The sequence below is a fragment of the Mytilus galloprovincialis genome, chromosome 11 (genome assembly GCF_965363235.1).
Source record: "Mytilus galloprovincialis chromosome 11, xbMytGall1.hap1.1, whole genome shotgun sequence".
Taxonomy (NCBI): domain Eukaryota; kingdom Metazoa; phylum Mollusca; class Bivalvia; order Mytilida; family Mytilidae; genus Mytilus; species Mytilus galloprovincialis.
Genome location: NC_134848.1, coordinates 47672836 through 47690663, shown reverse-complemented (window position 1 = coordinate 47690663; position 17828 = coordinate 47672836). Strand labels below are relative to the sequence as shown.

Sequence of the window (17828 nt, the reverse complement as noted above, 5' to 3'; positions counted from 1 at the left end):
AATCAATGCAATATATTCCGATAACAGAAGTACACATGCTCAATATTATACTGCTCGTTATGGTACTGGAATGATATGGTTAGATGACGTTAACTGCACTACAACAACACCTAGTATAGACATGTGTAACCATAAAGGATGGGGGATAAATAATTGTGGCCATAGTGAAGATGTTGGTGTAAGATGCCATGGAAGTTTTGAAACACCTAAAGGTACTTTGAAATATATCAAAAAGAGAAAAACACAAACATGCAATTATCTTACTGCTTATGTCTAAACGTGACTTAAATGACGACAATACAGATATTTTGAAACGGTTGACACACAAGTGTAACCAGAAAAATATAGTAAAATAGTATAAATATAAGGAGAAATCCTTTACGAAGTCCATACGGTTTCCGTTAGTTAATGATAAACTAAGTTTGAAAATGGATGTTTTTGCATAATATTATGTTAATGTATTGAGATGTACCTCAGTAATTGTAATACCGAAATTTGTACATTTCATTTAATTTTTGCAGTGAATTTTGCATTTATTACTGTGCTTACATAAATACATACATACATTGTATCAACATTATAGATATCTGCTACTAATTATTACTGCTGAAAATAAAACATAAACCCTAAAATATATGTTTACTTATAAATTGATTCAACTACGTTTAAAGCATGTAAATGGTAAAAACCTAGAAAATAATAAAAAAAAAAAAAATATAAAAAATGAGACGAAATATAAACTTTGAATAAATCGAAAACTATTTAAGAATCAATAAATTAAATGAAGATCGATTTCTTTTATGATTGACATGTATCTTTTATCAGTACATACTTTTTGATTTGAGAATTTATAATACCGTAGTACAAATTGAAACACCCCTAATGTAAAGAGAAATTCAATAAAATATTAATTCCAACTTGGATGGTCGTACTTTTTTTTCTAATCAAAATATGACTGTAGTAGGTGATTTGCGTCTTGTTGGAAGCAACGGTCCACGAGGTGGGCGTCTTGAGGTGTATTACAATCATCAATGGGGAACTGTTTGCCATGACAATTTTGATGTTGTGAGCGCACGTGTTGCATGTAGACAGCTAATGTATAGGTATGTTATATCTGGTATCCACTTTCTATTGAATTTGAAATACATTTGCGAAATCGGTTTAAAAATAAAATGTATAGAATTGCAAACTTAAGAATGTACTAATGTGAGGTTCATGAATCTGTGTCAGATATTAGGACTCATTGTTTTATTTCCTACGATACATGTTAACATTTTTAGCTCCATAACACCCATATTCTTTTCATATAAAACTTTAATAGCTTATATAAAAGGTCATATAACATTAATTAAGGCATATTCTAGGTTTCTTTTCTTTTGATTTCTGACTCAAAAAATGCCAATGCCAATATAAGATAATACTAGGCAGCTTTTTCCACTATTCTTTTTAAAATTGAAATATATAAAAAAAAATGGAGCTCCATAAACTATCAATATGTTTGCTAGTTGTGTTCCTTATACATGTTATATATTGCTCATAGTACCCTGACTTATATTACTCATTCTGCCTTATAATATCAATTCTATATTCCCATCTTTTTTAATGTCACCTAAGTACATCCTTTAATTAGAATATTTGTGTTTTTATGAAAAAAAATATGCATGTTTATTATTAATGCACATTTAATGTTTTTTATACTAAATGGCATAATGCACAAAAAACGTTGTAATAAAGACACGAAATAGTTATATTTCCCAAAGCTTTACATCCAGAATTCTCAATTTAAAAGGTGAAGTAAATTAGGTTCATTAACTGCTATGCTATGACTTACACAATGTATAGAAGGAACATCACACTTTCATACGATACCCGGATTAGAAAACTTTGCTCAATTTCTCTATGGAGGAATAATAGCTTCCATGAAAGTGAATTGATTAGACTAAAAACTAAATATACAGCGATTACTTGTAAAAATAAAATCACAAAAATACTGAACTCCAATATCTCTACTTATGTTTATTCTTTTTCAATATGGACTGTTTAACCCTGCACATTTGATAAAATCATTAATTGTAGTACCAATGAAGTAGAGATATATACAGCAGGGGGCGCTTCATCAAATACTAAAATCTGGATGGATGAAGTCAGATGCAATGGTGATTACCTACGATTGGAAGACTGCAGACGAAACAGTTGGGGCAGTAATGACTGTAGTCATTCTGATAATATTGGTATTAAATGTTTAGGAAAATGTGTAGGTAAATATTGTGAATCAAGTGGTTGTATTTTAAACAATTTTGTTAGTAAGAATGACAAAATTTAGTTATTGCTATTGCCATGCTTCATGTTGGCGTACTACGTCAACATTATATACAACTTCAGAAAAATCGTATTTGGAAACATATATACACAGATGTTGCTAGCAAAATACTGAACTATATAGATTGTTCGATGGGAATTTCTTTCTGAATTTTACCTGTACTCACAAACACATATTAAACCTAGTTTGACATTTAATATCTTCTAAAAATGCTATACTTGGCAAGAAACAACAATTTCTTGATATCACAAAAATAACCACATGCAGTGAAAAGGGTATTTAATAATTTCGGCACAAACAGTAAGCAAGCCATAACAACTCTTTTTATGGATCATATTTAAATGTTAACCAGAAAAGAAAACCACAAAAGCCATGACATTGATTACAAATTGTGTTTTTACTTAATCTTTCGAGAAGATTTTGCATAATTTTTGTGCATTGTTTATTCAAGTAAGAGTAGCGTAGAAGATTTTGCGAACTATCGACGTTAGTACTGATGAACATATTTGTTGATCATTACATTTTAATGTATTAAGTTGGTAAAAATTGGGGCGAATGGTCGGCTTGGAGCTTGTGTAGCACTTCCTGTGGCAATGGCAACCAAGTAAGGAGGCGACGATGTAACAGCCCAACTCCTTCTGCAGGAAGCAGTGATTGTAATGGAACAAGTGTTCAAACACAAAGGTGCAATGTAATAGGATGTCCAGGTATATATCATGTATCCAGTTACGTTTCATTTCGGATATTCGCTGATTTTTATGACTTATTTAAGATATCCATAATCCGATATAAATAAAATATAAGAGGGTGCCAAGTCCGATATTTGTTAAGTTTGTTAACATTTTTTTTTTAAACAAGAGGCTCTAACGAGTCTGTATCACTCACCTTGATGTGTGTGCATATTCAACAAAGGACACTGTCCGATATTGTAGACGAGAAACGAATTCAAGATATAAGTCTCTGTGTTAAAGATATTGTATTGCTGGTAATTTAGTCTCTCAAGTATCCCTTTATGTTTCTTTTTTGCTCAAACCACAAACGAGTGGAAAAATCCTCTGTCAAGTGCAATCACTCCTAAAAGGATTGACAGTTTACAAAATTTGTCAGCAACATTTGATTTGAGAGTAGATATCAATATGATATTGTTCTATTTGATGTCATTTTTTGATATATTTCTATTATAATTACAAAATACGTTGAACCACACACGTCAAAATCACTCGATCCCGTTGTGGAATTAACTATTTATGGATTCTTTTAAATTCTTTATAACTTTTAGACTATTTTTAATCTCGGTCTATTTCTGAAATTTATTCTTACATACTTTCGATTTTTTAACCCTGTATGCTAACATTGCCTAGTATGTGAAATTTTAAAAGTGTCTGTATGTACATTGAACGACAAATACACGTGACGTATAAAATTTAAATTCTGACGTCAGACACGCAAATCAATGAATGTGTTTGTGTTCTGTTAAATTGTTCCTTTTAAAATTGTTACACAATGATGACTCTTTACCCATATTTTGACTATTATATTTATTGTGTCTGTTTAGTTAACGCATCATTGTTAATATAACGGAACTTGATTAGACTGTCATCAAAGTGAGAGGGGTAGCGCTATAAAACCAGGTTTAATCCACCATTTTCTACATTTGAAAATGCCTGTACCAAGTCAGGAATATGACAGTTCTTGTCCATTCGTTTTTGATGCGTTTTGGTATTTGATTATGCCATGTGATTATAGACTTTCCGATTTGATTTTCATATAAGTTCAGTATTTTTGCCTTGTTGACAATTTTTGTGATTTTAAAGCGTCTATTCCTCTATTTAAGTTTTCATCAGATTAGACAAATCGCAAATAAATAATGGTTAAAAATCACCAATAAAGGGCAATATCTATAACAAGGAGTTGTTGGACAATTTTAATGGAATGATCTTGAAGATAATAGGTAAAAGTAAAAGAGTTAAAATATATCATTTTAAGGAAATAACTCCTACTTGGCAAAAGTTGTCTAGATACGGTCCATTTGTTTAAGAGGAGACGATTTTTGTAAAAAAAAAACGATGACGAACGACGACGTTGGACGAGTGACGCCGAGATATGCTGAAATAAAGGGACATGATTCTTTTAGTTTTTCAGTTTATCAGTTGTCTATATACTTTCAATTTATGACAGTCTCTTGTGCCTTAGTCACACATTCACGATTTAGACGCCGGATAAGATATGGATACTATCCGGTATCACTCGTTGCAATCTGTAGGTTTCCGTTTTGTAGTCGTAGTAATGCGTAGAACATGCAGTAGTCGTATATCCAGAACAATTTTTGAACATACTCAAAAGGAAAAGGTCCGCTTCCGGCCGATTTTGGCCTTAAGTTACACGTTCATCTGATGAAAGATAATCAAATTTGCTTTAACTTGTCACTTTTTAGATTGATTTTGTTACAAATAAAAGAGGCCGCATCCTTGTTCACTATCAACCTTGACATATGTTATGTATTTTAATCAAATACCACTTACAGTTAAATACTAAGAATTAACACAAATGCGGCCACTCCCATTCAAAACGGCAACCGTCTAAAAATTTAACTAAAATGCCAAAATTGTGAAGATTTCAGATTTTAGCATAACTTAATGATGCTTGTACCTGATTAATGTGCATTGTTATGTCAAAAAAACAGCCCATTTTTGTTTAGCAGAAGCATTTATTTTCCAAGAAATTGCTTAAATTTTACTTTTCAACAATTTTGTAAAACTGCTTTATTTTCGGGTCAAAAAGGAGTAATACTGAATATACTCCTTAGAAGACAGATCAAACAACCGTAGTATATTCGTACTTAATCGTATTTGAACGTATAGATCTGTTTAAGTCCTTATCAAAACCGTATTAATATGTACTTGTTCGTAGGCCGGACGTGTTTCTACGGAATGTTTCAGAGAACAACGTACTATTACGGTTACACCACGTATTTGCTAAGGATACACGATTTCATTACTACGCATTATTGATATGCAGGAGTATAAAACGTTCTAAAAGTATCTACTATTTACTACGGTTCAATACAACCAATTATGGAATATTACTGTCTACGACAAACTGGCATCAGGCTTCTGTATAAATACCTTACGTAAAGGGCCAAGCGTAGTCTGTGTCTTGTCGTAGAAGTATACATTACATTATCCTACATAAGCAATCAACAACGGACACTTGCAATCAATTAACTTGAATTGTATATAGATGTGGCACAAAATGCCAGGATAGTGGTTGAGCTACTTGATAACAGACGTAGAGGTGACCCACAAACTTATCCATGGCCAGTATCAGGCTATGCAGCTGCAATTAAGAAATTTATAAGAATACACCAAAATATGAATCAAGAACTGCTTCATGCAATCGGTCTGACAATTATGAATAACACCATATGCTTCAGACAGACAGACAAATGATTAATAAAACAAAACAAAAAAATCATCGATTAACTGTCAAAAAAGAAAGTATAAGTCATAAGAAATGATTGACTCCTTATATAATGTGGCGATTCGTACTATTCCACATTGGACCGTTTTATCTCGTTTCGAACCCTTACTTATAACGTAGCAAACCACTGTTTATCTGCAATACATATCCCCTACACGTGCTGTTACGTATCAAACCGTTTCAATTCCGTATTATATAGTGTCGTACCGTTCAAATCCGTATCAGTCCTGTCGCCAACAAGTCCTTTCCTTTTTCAACCGTGGTAGATATGTGAAAGCCCATATTCACGACTTTGTGCATCCGTATAGGATTTTTCCCCTGGAATCCTATCATACTACGGGATCATCTGCGAAATTTTATACCTAGTGGGACCGGCGAGTTGATCCGCGAATATGTGACCTGGACATTATACAAAATCGCCAATAACTTTAATATGCTTCGCACGAAATCAGTAAATGTTAAGTGTATAGAATGTAATTTGTTTTTATATAAGCACTTTTAGATTTTCAACACCTTGTTGTAACTATGAGCATTGTTTGATTTGATCGTTATTTTAAAGAACTACTTGACTTCATTGCCGAAGAATAGTTTCTAGCCTTGATGCGGATGTTTTTGTCTTTGCTACTTTTGTGTGTAGCGCCGTTTTAGTCATAAATCACTTTGTTTCACATGCACTAGAGATAAACGTACCAGGTCGTTCACGTACTCTTTAGGTACACATAACTATTTTTTTAACATACACTAGGATATAGGATATTTGCAACAAAATGAGTGGTAACCCGAAAGTCCAATTATATTTTTAAGCTCACGCGATATTCATAGTTTTGTGCCTTCATTTAATTCATGTTTTAATGTGTATACCAATGCTAACAGGAATTTGAATGAATAACAATCATGTACGATGCTCTTCAGATACGTAAAAAAAATCATTCAAATTCATTGTTCATGTTGTTAGCATGTTGTTAGTATTGTAAAATAAACAAGAAATTCATGTTCCCTTATTTGAGTTGATGGCAGCTGGAGTGATTGGTCTACGTGGAATCTCTGCAGTGCTACATGTAACGGTGGTATTCAGGACCGAACCAGGAAATGTAATGCACCTACACCATTCAATGGAGGACTATATTGCAATGGAACAACGATTATTAGTCGTCCTTGTAACAACAATTATTGTGAAAGTAATTTCTGTTATAAACCTTCACTTAGTGAATGATTGGCTTCTGAGATTCTAATAAAAAAAACCATCATAGTTATAACTACATACAGTTTTTTGGTATCTTAACTACCTGATTAGGTTTGAAACTTAAGCACAACAATTAAACATACACTTTATTAAGCCATACGGAGGTTTGGGTTACCTAGACACATACGAATTATATAAATGAGATGAAAAGGTTGCGATATAATCTTACGAAATGGGTTAAATGAATGCAGAACCTCGTTGGCCGATTGGTCTAAGTAGTCGAACTACTGTTTGACCAGCCTGTCTACACTGGGCTTTTTTAGTTGGAATCCTGCACATGGAATTTACACTAAACTATCATCTTAATTGACTAGGATTGTGAGTTTGTCCTACCTAAGATCTTTTATTTTCTCCAACTCCCTCCAGCAATAACAACTGACCGCCACAAAATAGCACAATAGTGTTAAAAGTCGGGTTAAACACTAATCGACCAATTAATGAATAAAATAAATGTGACAAGATATAAAAGAGGGTCGAAAGATACCAAAGGGCAGTCAAACTCATAAATCTAAAACAAACTGACAACGCCAAACAAAAGCACACACGACACAACATAGAAAACTAAAGAATAAACAACACAAACCCCACCAAAAAACTAGGGGTGAACATTGATTATAGGTTAAGCCTTATATAATTGCAGTTAATGGACAGTGGGGAAGTTGGCAGGAGTGGGAGTCTTGCAATACAACGTGCGGAAACGGATTTAGAAATCGATCACGTAACTGTGACAGTCCTTCTCCAATGTTTGGTGGATCTGATTGCATCGGACTCGATTTTTATATTCAAATTTGCAATCAAAGCATATGCCCAGGTAATATTAAATATTTTTTATCAAAGCTTTGAATCAATTTTTTATCTAATTTGTTACCATATTGTTACCAATATATTTAATTACGGGCGGGTACCGAAATTCCTTCAAATTTGAAAGTTGTATTACCTTTATGTATTCATAATCAAGACACAAGTTGTAATTCTTATTCTCTTTTGTAGAAGTAACTTTATGTGCGAAAGAGTTCCACCAATTTAGTTTTTCAATCCATATTGAGTTTTAGAAAAATGGGTTTGAAAAGACCTCAAAACGATTCATGATTCTGTTATGAAGAGTTGCAAACTTACATCCATGTTTAAATTCACAACATTAATTATCATACAACATGTTGTGCTTTATTCAACCATTTGGCATAAGTCCATGCTTACTGTTCAATTTTTTTAAAGAAATGGATGTTTGTAAAATATTTTATTTGTTAAATTTCAATGACGTGGCGACGTATTCCATAGATTTTACTTTTTCCAGTGAAAACTTTATCTGTTGATATATACTTTGCAGTTTTGTGCATAGTTACATATAATTAGCAATGTTGAAATACGTACATTATTTCAAATCATAAATATACAAATTGGTCTAGTCAGTCTTTACAAAAAAAAAAAAAAAAAAAATAGAGTACTTGTAATATGTCTGCAGTTTTTTGCTAAACAGGTTTAGTTTAGGTACAATTTCGTTAGTGTGATTTGAGAATCATAAGTAATTTCCGAAATAAGATATGTAAATGAAGGCAACAGTAGTACAAATGTATACCGCTGTTCAAAAGTCATAAATCGATTGAGAGAAAACAAATCCGGGTTACAAACTAAAACCGAGGAATAACTATTAGAGGAAAACAACGCAACAACAGAAATGCCGAAGTGCAACAAAAATAAACGACCATGCGACACATACAGAATAGAACTTTCAGATAACAACTGTCATTTTCCTTGTTATCATTCATTTGCAATAGGTTAATGAAGTTTCTTTGATTACATTAGACTTTACTTGTATTATAAAAATCGGAGTTATGATATAGACAATTAGAATATGAATATTTTGTAGGCTTGCACATCTATTATATTATATATCTATATAACTTGTATCTACTTTTATTTTACATGAACGGTAAACTCTGGATTAGTTGAGTACATAATAGTTGTATGATAAACACAATGTTTTCAATACATTCACATTTTACAACTTTATGACTCTCAGGTGCTGAACGAGCGATTTACGGACAACCATCCAAACCGTTCTCTGTTGGACTTCTTGGGGGTGTTGCGGCTGGCTGTATTGTTTTTACTGCTGTCATTATTTTTCTGGGTCTATTTGTGTTCCGTCGATTGAACCCTAATCCAATGGGTAGGTTTATGTATATTTTTTATTTTGAAAAATAAGGTGTTTAACTAGATAAGTGATTCAGGGTAATATCAACATTATTTCATAGGTAAGATGCGTTTCTTTGTTGAAATACGTCCATATAATTTTAGATACACATAATTTGTTACCATTCTCAATTATATGAGTTAAAGAGATTTACAGTGTGAAGGATCACTAGATGTATCGTTACCGAAATATTTTCTCACTAGATGACTGTTTATAATAAGTAAAACAGAAAAAGTACTTAAGAATGACAATATGTGCATTGTCGTATAGCAAGGTCTTGATTGATTTTCTAACAAATAAGATGTTTTCTTTTAATTTTCTCAAAGGTTTACTATGTGGTAGTCTTAATTTATTTCAATCCAATGGAGGTTACATACGTTATGCCATGTGTAACTTTAAAGGTTTCCTCTGATTAACATATACATATATCTTATTGTATCTACTCTTGAACAAAGGGAAATTAATCATAGGAACTGACGATTTCGTGCATTTTTTCGAAAAATAGTAAAAACAGTTCAAAACTCTGTTTCTCTATTAACGGAGGTACTGACTAACAACGTTTTTTTGCATAATTTGTATCTTGGAATTGTATTTCTATGAAATGTTATGTAATTTTGCTAGGTTAAAATATAACTTTAAATGACAACAGTATACGGATGAAATAGGGGTGTTCCGTTGGTATAGATTTAAATAATGTTTTATTAACTTTTCTAAACAACTGAATTCGTTATTTTACTTTTTACCTAGGAAAAATAAAAATGCAGGGTAAGTTTTTTATGTATCAACTTTACAAACATATTTCAATTTATATATATATGTCTACTGAATAAAAACTTTTTAAAATTGTTTTTATATGAAAGGGAATCTATGCTTAGATTTATATGACTTTTGCAAAATGTTTTAAATTGTTTTCTATCTTACGAACTCGGACAGTTGACAATTTCAAAACTTGAAGTTAAAACGCATATAAAACGTCAATGAATATGGAGGGTCACGTGTTATATCATCCTTTTTTATGATTATTGTAAACGATGTAAAACGATATTGACATACATATGAAACAAAATAATAACTCATTTTCTGGGAAGAATCAAAGACATTTTCGGTTTATTTCCTGTTGATGTTGGTGGTCAATCCAGGAAAGAGCTTCGGACGCATACAACTAAAAGAATGTTATTTTCATTTAATATCACAAAGCCAAACCCACAATGCATATGTAGGTGTTACATTGATCAATGAGTTTGATGTGGTATTAATCATAAACAAATTGTATCCTTTGTAAAAGGAAGTAAAACGGTTAAATGTATATCATTGATCATGTTTCAGCAACAACCAACGTCTAAGTGAATTACGCGTAGCCAGCCAACCAAACGAATATGGACGCAGTCAACGTTCTAATGGTACACACAGTGCTGTGTATGACAATATCGAGATTGGTGGTCATACTAATACTCAGATAAATTGCAATAACGAGGAATTATACGAGAATTTGAAATTATAACGAAATAATAAAACTTTTATGTTGTTTTTTTTTTAATTTCATTATTTATCTTTAGTTCTACTTTGTTTAAATATAATTACATTCTAATAACACATTACTATAATTAGTTTCTAATTAGTAATGCTAATTGAATGTTACTCTGAACCAATTGTCAGTAGCTGAGAGTACCGTTTAATGTGTACTTTGTGTCGTCAGTATTATGAAAGATCTATAAATTACCTGTTATATTTAGTCTGTATTTTAGTTAGATTTATTTATGCTTTGTATCGATTGAATGAGTTTACGTCTTTTTAATTAAGTTGTAGTGTATGCTTTTCTTGTGCTGTATTATTTCTTTACTGCTTAAGGTTATGGAATGTAACATTATGGGATGGTTGGCGCCAAAAAACTTATTTTACCAGCCACATTGTAATGTGCCTATTCTAAGTCTGGACCGTGAAGGTAATTTGTTCTCGTTGGTTCCAGTCTTTCATAATTGTTTTACGTAAATTTGTTTTTGGTATACCAGAAAACCGTAAGTTTTCTCAATTGTATTGTTTTATACTTTTATTTCCAAGTCTTGTATATATACTGACTGGCTTTAAAAACGCAACACTCATTTAATAGATTTTTTTTCACCAAATAATGTTTGATCCTCATACAACTACTATCCATGCTCATCATATGTCTTTCCTTTTCGAAAAATAAACATCTGACTTACCTGTGGTTATTGAACATACCAGATTTTTTAGATCGCACGAAATTTCAGAAAGAGAAATTTCGAGCCAATAAAAGATTTTTTCCGGTTTTGTTTCTTTGTGAAACAGTTCGTTCAATCCTTGGACACACTTTAATCATTTAAAAAATGTTGCATCTGCATATTGCCAAAACTCAGGAATGAAAAGCTGAATCAACTCATTAGAATTCTGCAAACAGGAAAACGTGAACGTGCTGCAACACAAAAAATTGACGTCAGAAACTCGTCTTACTGTCCTTCCGACAATGATATCGGTAGACTGGATTTGTTGAAGACCATCAAAACTAGATCAACATGTAGTGACAATGCAACGTCAATAGAATTTGATTAGACAACGTCATTTGTGAGACAGATCTACGGCCGCAACGTCAACTGCTAACCAAATTGATGAATGTAATTTTGCACAGATTAATGGCATAAATGTTTCCCATTAACTGAACTGGCAAAGAATCGACTGCAGAAAAAAAAATTAGAGCCTTAAAGTTTGAACCGCATAATTGACAAAACACATTGTAATGGGTGGAACAACGGCAAAATCAGAAGGTGCAAAACAGAAACCAAAACGTGCCGAACAGAAATGGTTGACCTTTCTGACAATCATTTTGGCGTTTGTTACAGGCAGTCATTGCTTTTGACGGTGACACGTTCATTGGTTAGGGGAAAACCAGGGTTTCAGTGTATAACACAATATTTGAACATCGAAAATGACGTAATTAATTCAACTTTCGAACTGCATTTTTTTTCAAACCTTTAAGTCATGACAGAACTTTCTATTCATAAGTTTGTTTACAAAAAAATGCATAATTAAAAATGAAAATTGAAAAGAATAATCTAGTGTTGCGTTTCTAAAGCCGGTCAGTATATATAGACGACTTAACGGTATCAGGTTTTCTCATTGTAAAATACCATACGGTTGCCTATAGTTGCCTTCCAACTTATTTATGTAAACTTTGGTGCATTGGTGTTTTATTGGAAATCAAACCACATTCTCCATGTTCTCTTACGTTTTATTTTGTTTATATATGCATTGAATTGATAGAAAGGCAAACATTACTGTCGTGATTGAATATTCCTATCACGACGACTAAAGCACATGTGATTCCAAAAACAACCGAAATCCCTGGTAAAGAAATGTATATCATATACTCGAAGTGGAATACACTAAAGGGATATTTATATAATGAAAAGGAAAGTGAAAACGCTAATGACATTATTGACTTACATGCATCAACACAACAATGAGATGAAAAATAAAAACGCTGAGTTTACAGATTACTATTTGTTTAATGTGTGAAGCGGTTCAGAATTATCATGATTAAATAGAATTAGTTTTTTTTGTTAGGGGAAGAGTCTTATCGGTTTTTCGTTTTTACAATTGTGTAAACTCAGATACGTGTATCTTTAGGGGAGAATCGCTACATAGTTGAGTACCACATGTGCATGTTAGTGCATAATAAATCTATTGTCACTAATAGTATAAAATTGAAGGGAAGGCACGACTCTAAGTTAAATTTTGTATTGAGATACTATGTAATATTTAGCATTTACTCAAGTTGCAGAATTTTCCCTAAAATACATGTAATTCAATATACCTCCAATAAATCCCCCAAAAATACTTTAAAAAATCAAAGGGAGTAAACATCAATTCATATATTAAAATAAGTACAAATAGTTCTATCTTTTGTGTTTATTTTGCATTAGACCGGAAATAGCGTGTATCCATCTCAATAAGGTTGATCAGGAATTTAAATATTTGTGACCAATTTAAAAGGATAAATATAACTATAGGTTTAGGAAGAAAAAAAAAGTATTTTTATTAGTTAATCAACTTCTCTTTCCTCGACATGATTCTATATGCACGATGGATCATTATCAATATAAGACACAGTACGTGTTTACATAGAAATCCTTGATTCATCAAAATTATTTTATTCACCACTCGGTCTATACGAAATGTGATCAAAAACTTGTATCAACACAAACCATATGTAATTAATATTCTAAATGGTTGATGTTTATCCATCAGTAAATATAAGACATTTTTAATCCTTGTGTAGTCGAGGAAGATGATTCAGTGATGGCAGTGATCATTTGATGACGATTTGTTATCTTCACACTTTTTTTCTGCATGCATGAAGGTATTATTGATTTGATATGTGGTATACAATTTTTATAATGACAAAGTCATGCGGATAAAGTTTTTTTTTCTTTCGGTCTGATTATATATTCAAGAGCTATGGTTTAGGACTTAATTACCGCAAGTAATCTGTTTTTTTTTCACATGTTGTAAAACGATTGTATGCTGTAAAAGATTATCAATTGCATGAACATGTAATATATTTCAGTCGACATTCATAAGCCTTATTGAGAATATTTATCTTAATATTAGTAAAAATGGTTAATTGTTGTTTGCTTTCCAATAATCCAAAAATACATGAATACGTAAACTACACCAAGTGTATATGAATAACAAGTCTGTATATATATGCCAGTACAGTTGACAACCACTTAATAATATATAAAATTGGCAACATGATTTACATTTTTTTCAAACGACTTCAGGTTTGAATGAACAGTAGTTGTTTCTAATTAGCATTCACGGTTTTGTTAAAACGGTACCCAATTAACTTCCGATGATTCAGCACAAAGTACATGATAAAAGTTGCAGTGACATAAATAACTGTTTATATAGCTTTATACAATAAATCATGTTATGGATTACAATTACAGGAATATAAAATCAGTATGAATGCTTCAATGTGTTTGACAATTGTTTAAAATTGTATGATAAATATCAATTACAAAAAGTAAGTAAATTAAACGTCAAAGACAACAAAAAAGTTCAAACAATCCAAAATAGAGAAAATATAACGTGTAAGGTGGTTTTTTCAATCGACTGATTAAGTTTAATTTCAAATGTAGGATTCTTCAAGTCAAGGCTTAAGCATAAACTTGTTATTCAAATCTTTCGTTTAAATTGGTTTAAAAAATGTTGTCAAATTTAAGCTTTATAATAAAGCTCGTCATTTTGCTGTTTAAGGAATGACTGTAATATGTTTCTGTCTATGAAGAAATAACATCACAAATGTAGTGTTCACTGAATAACGTGTCCAGCGCATTTTGTATGGTATTCAGTAAAGACACAAAACATATTACAATCATTTCTTATAATTTTATTCTAAATTCCTTTTTAAACTGGAGTACATCAGGAAAAAACGTTGACGACGTCACGATCACATGACAAATGTATGTCTATAAGCTGTTAAACAAAACAACGGCAAGCAATCAGAAGACGCGTTACATTCAAAACTAAATTATAAACGTATTTAAAAAAAAAAGATTAATACTCGAATAGAATCGTTGCGGATTTACAAGATTATTGTTTTTGCTGCTGATAAGTTGATTGGAAATACAAAGAAACAGAACATAAAATGGATGCGATATTGTAGTAAACAAGAGCATATAAAAACATCGAAACACAATCGTTTTGACATATAAAACGCTGTCAAACAGATTATGGAATTTGCGGGATTAAGTTTCCCAGGTCAGATTTATTTCAAATTTTGGGTTTATTTTTTTTATTTATTTTTCACAAAAATCCTGAACAGTTGTGTTCTTATATCAAAATGTTTCAATAAATACAAAAAAAAAAAAAAAAAAAAAAAAAAAAAAAAAAAAAAAAAAAATAAATAAATACAAACTCTTTCTTTAATATATGACATTAAACCGGTCAAAAACAGTGTTAAGATACAATTCGGAAAAATATGTAATCTTATATTCACTGACTATTTTGCAATTCATAAGCCGATACAAAATATAGATAACACAAGTGTTAGTCGGTTTACACTTAACAAAATATACTTATCAAATACTCTAAAACTTCTTCCTATTTTATGTTCATCTATAACATTAACAAATCATATTCAAACTGATCTTTGTCATTTCCTGTTTTCTAATAATTTAACTAGGAAGTTTTCTTTAAGTATAATAATTAGATAACATTTAGGTTCGATGGCGCTTTTGACACGTAGGTACACTTTATATATAACAGTATTTGGTATACATAAAACTTTAAAGCAATGCAATCTCTTTTTATACCCTAATATTATCATTTTAATCAAAATGATTTACTTTTTAGCATTTTTGAAATTTGCCTTGATGTATGAAAAAGAAGATATGGTGTGATTGTCAATGAGAAAACTCCCCACGAGAGACCAAATGACACAGAAATTAACAAGTATAAGTCTTCGTATGGCCTACAACAATGAGATTTTTTTTTAAGAACCAGAACTAAAAAATTTATTCGTGCACCCAAAACCTTGATTTTTTTATGTAATAATATTTCCTGCTACATAAATTCGATTGAAAGCGAAATTTGCAGTATATACGGACAATCACGTATTCAAATATTGTGTATACTGTTTGATTGTATGAATGGTGATTATGCGTAAATTAAACTTGTCAACGTATTCATGTTTGGCAATGATATTATTTTGATAAAGTCCTTCTTTATTGTTTTAAAGCTACAGCCTAAACTGTTGACGAAAAAGTCAGCCTTAGCTTTATTTTTTCGGCGTTCAAACTCTAAAAACATATTCAACTTTTATGTACATGAATTATATGTAAATACACATATTTCAGAGAGCTTTTTTTTTAACCCAAGACAGCAGACGGTACTTTAAAAATTAGATTCAAACCATTTTAATTCTTCTCATAAATTTTTGCCTTTGTGCAAAAAAAAAAACCAGCATACCATCACCATACTGCAGTACTTTTACGGAATTGAACAGAATGCAATGATATCTGAAAAAAAATCAATTACAGGGGATTTTTTCCCCGTCTTTAAACATAAAAGAAGGAAGTGATACTTGACATGATGATAATAAACGCCCAAAACTATATACAGCCTGCTTGACTAAACAATGGCAAAATTTTACGATTTCCTATAACAGATGACAAATCTTATATGCGTTATATAATATAGACATAGTACAAATGTAATACGAGTGTATTAAAAAACAGGTTTACAAATATGTAGATGGACATGACCCATATCTCAATATATAATGAATTTATGTTTTTTGGAAGAAATCTGAATGCCATTTTTGAAATAAATGTGTGTAATCACAATCACTTTTATTAATATTGCAAACATACAACAAAGACAGACTTCACCACGCTTTGTGATGCATTTGTGTTTTGATCTTTTATTTCTGCAGTACCTGTGTTTATCAACAGTTTGATATGTATATCCTTTTCAGCACGTCATATTAAATGTACAAAAAAAATATTTTTCCTCACTTCTTCACTCTTATGGTATTATTCTTTTTACCAAATGATATTTTACAATCAAAATTCATTAAGTTTCTGTGATTTGGATTTGACTTGCAATTATTTGTTCATCAGATTTTCATTACATTTTCTATGTCTATTATTTGTAAGCTATAATAGAAAGAAGACTAAAAGAACAGTTTACATTATTTGTAAGTTCTTCTTCTATTATTTCATGTTGTGCCTTATCTTCGTTAAAATTATACAGTAGACGTACAAGAAAAGAATAACAAAAACGTTTGGAAGATAATGATTTATATCAGCATTATACTATACTATTGTGTTATAATGATAAGATGAGGGGGACGCTATTTATTCACGATAGCTATTGTTTAAAGGATGGAATATTACAGGTTGAAACACTAATAACTTACACTGGAATATTGAAACTGATATGTGAATTTTCCCCCTTACAACAACAACGCTGTGCATATGTGTCCTCGTTGGATAATGGTAAGTCATTGTTTATGAGGATGCTTTTTTCTTTCTCTTTACGTTTAGAATTATTCATATATGAATAGTGTTTTATCTGTTATGTAATTTTGAAAAAATATCTATTAAAGGTCAGTTGTAACGTCTCTAACATTGTTTAATGTGAAAGCTATTATATCATCACTTGCATGAGACTTATCAAAGTTACGTTAAATATTATTCAACTATTTTCATATTAATAAGTGGCCAAATAACATGCAGTTGAATGTTGTTCGGCATGTTTATAACGAAACATTTTTTTAATTTAAATTTTTTTATCACAAAACAGTCTATTATATCCATCTACTTATTTAATTTCAGGACAAATGACTGAAAATATAAATCGAAAACCTGTATTAACCTATTTTTTTTTAACAATAATTGTATTTTTTTACTCCCCAGTCGTGTTCAAAAATGATTGTATGGTTCTTACGGCCTTGTGTTTTGTACCTTAGACTTTATTTATTGCTGACGACTTATAATATTGTTAGACGGTTTATACGATTATCTTGTTATAAGTAATTTAGTAAAAATTATTCATTCTTATCATGCCCA

At 31.0% G+C, this 17828-nt stretch overlaps 1 protein-coding gene across 1 annotated transcript; it reads left to right on the top strand.

The window, feature by feature from the left end:
• The first annotated feature begins 36 nt into the window (after positions 1–36).
• LOC143050777 (adhesion G protein-coupled receptor B2-like) lies at positions 37–10735 on the top strand. Its single transcript, XM_076223893.1, has 9 exons — positions 37–212; positions 962–1103; positions 2077–2258; positions 2857–3027; positions 6808–6978; positions 7684–7854; positions 9064–9214; positions 9982–9999; positions 10561–10735. The coding sequence occupies exons 1-9, from the start codon at positions 71–73 to the stop codon at positions 10733–10735; spliced, it is 1323 nt and encodes a 440-aa protein (XP_076080008.1). The 5' UTR covers positions 37–70.
• The last annotated feature ends 7093 nt before the right edge of the window (positions 10736–17828 follow it).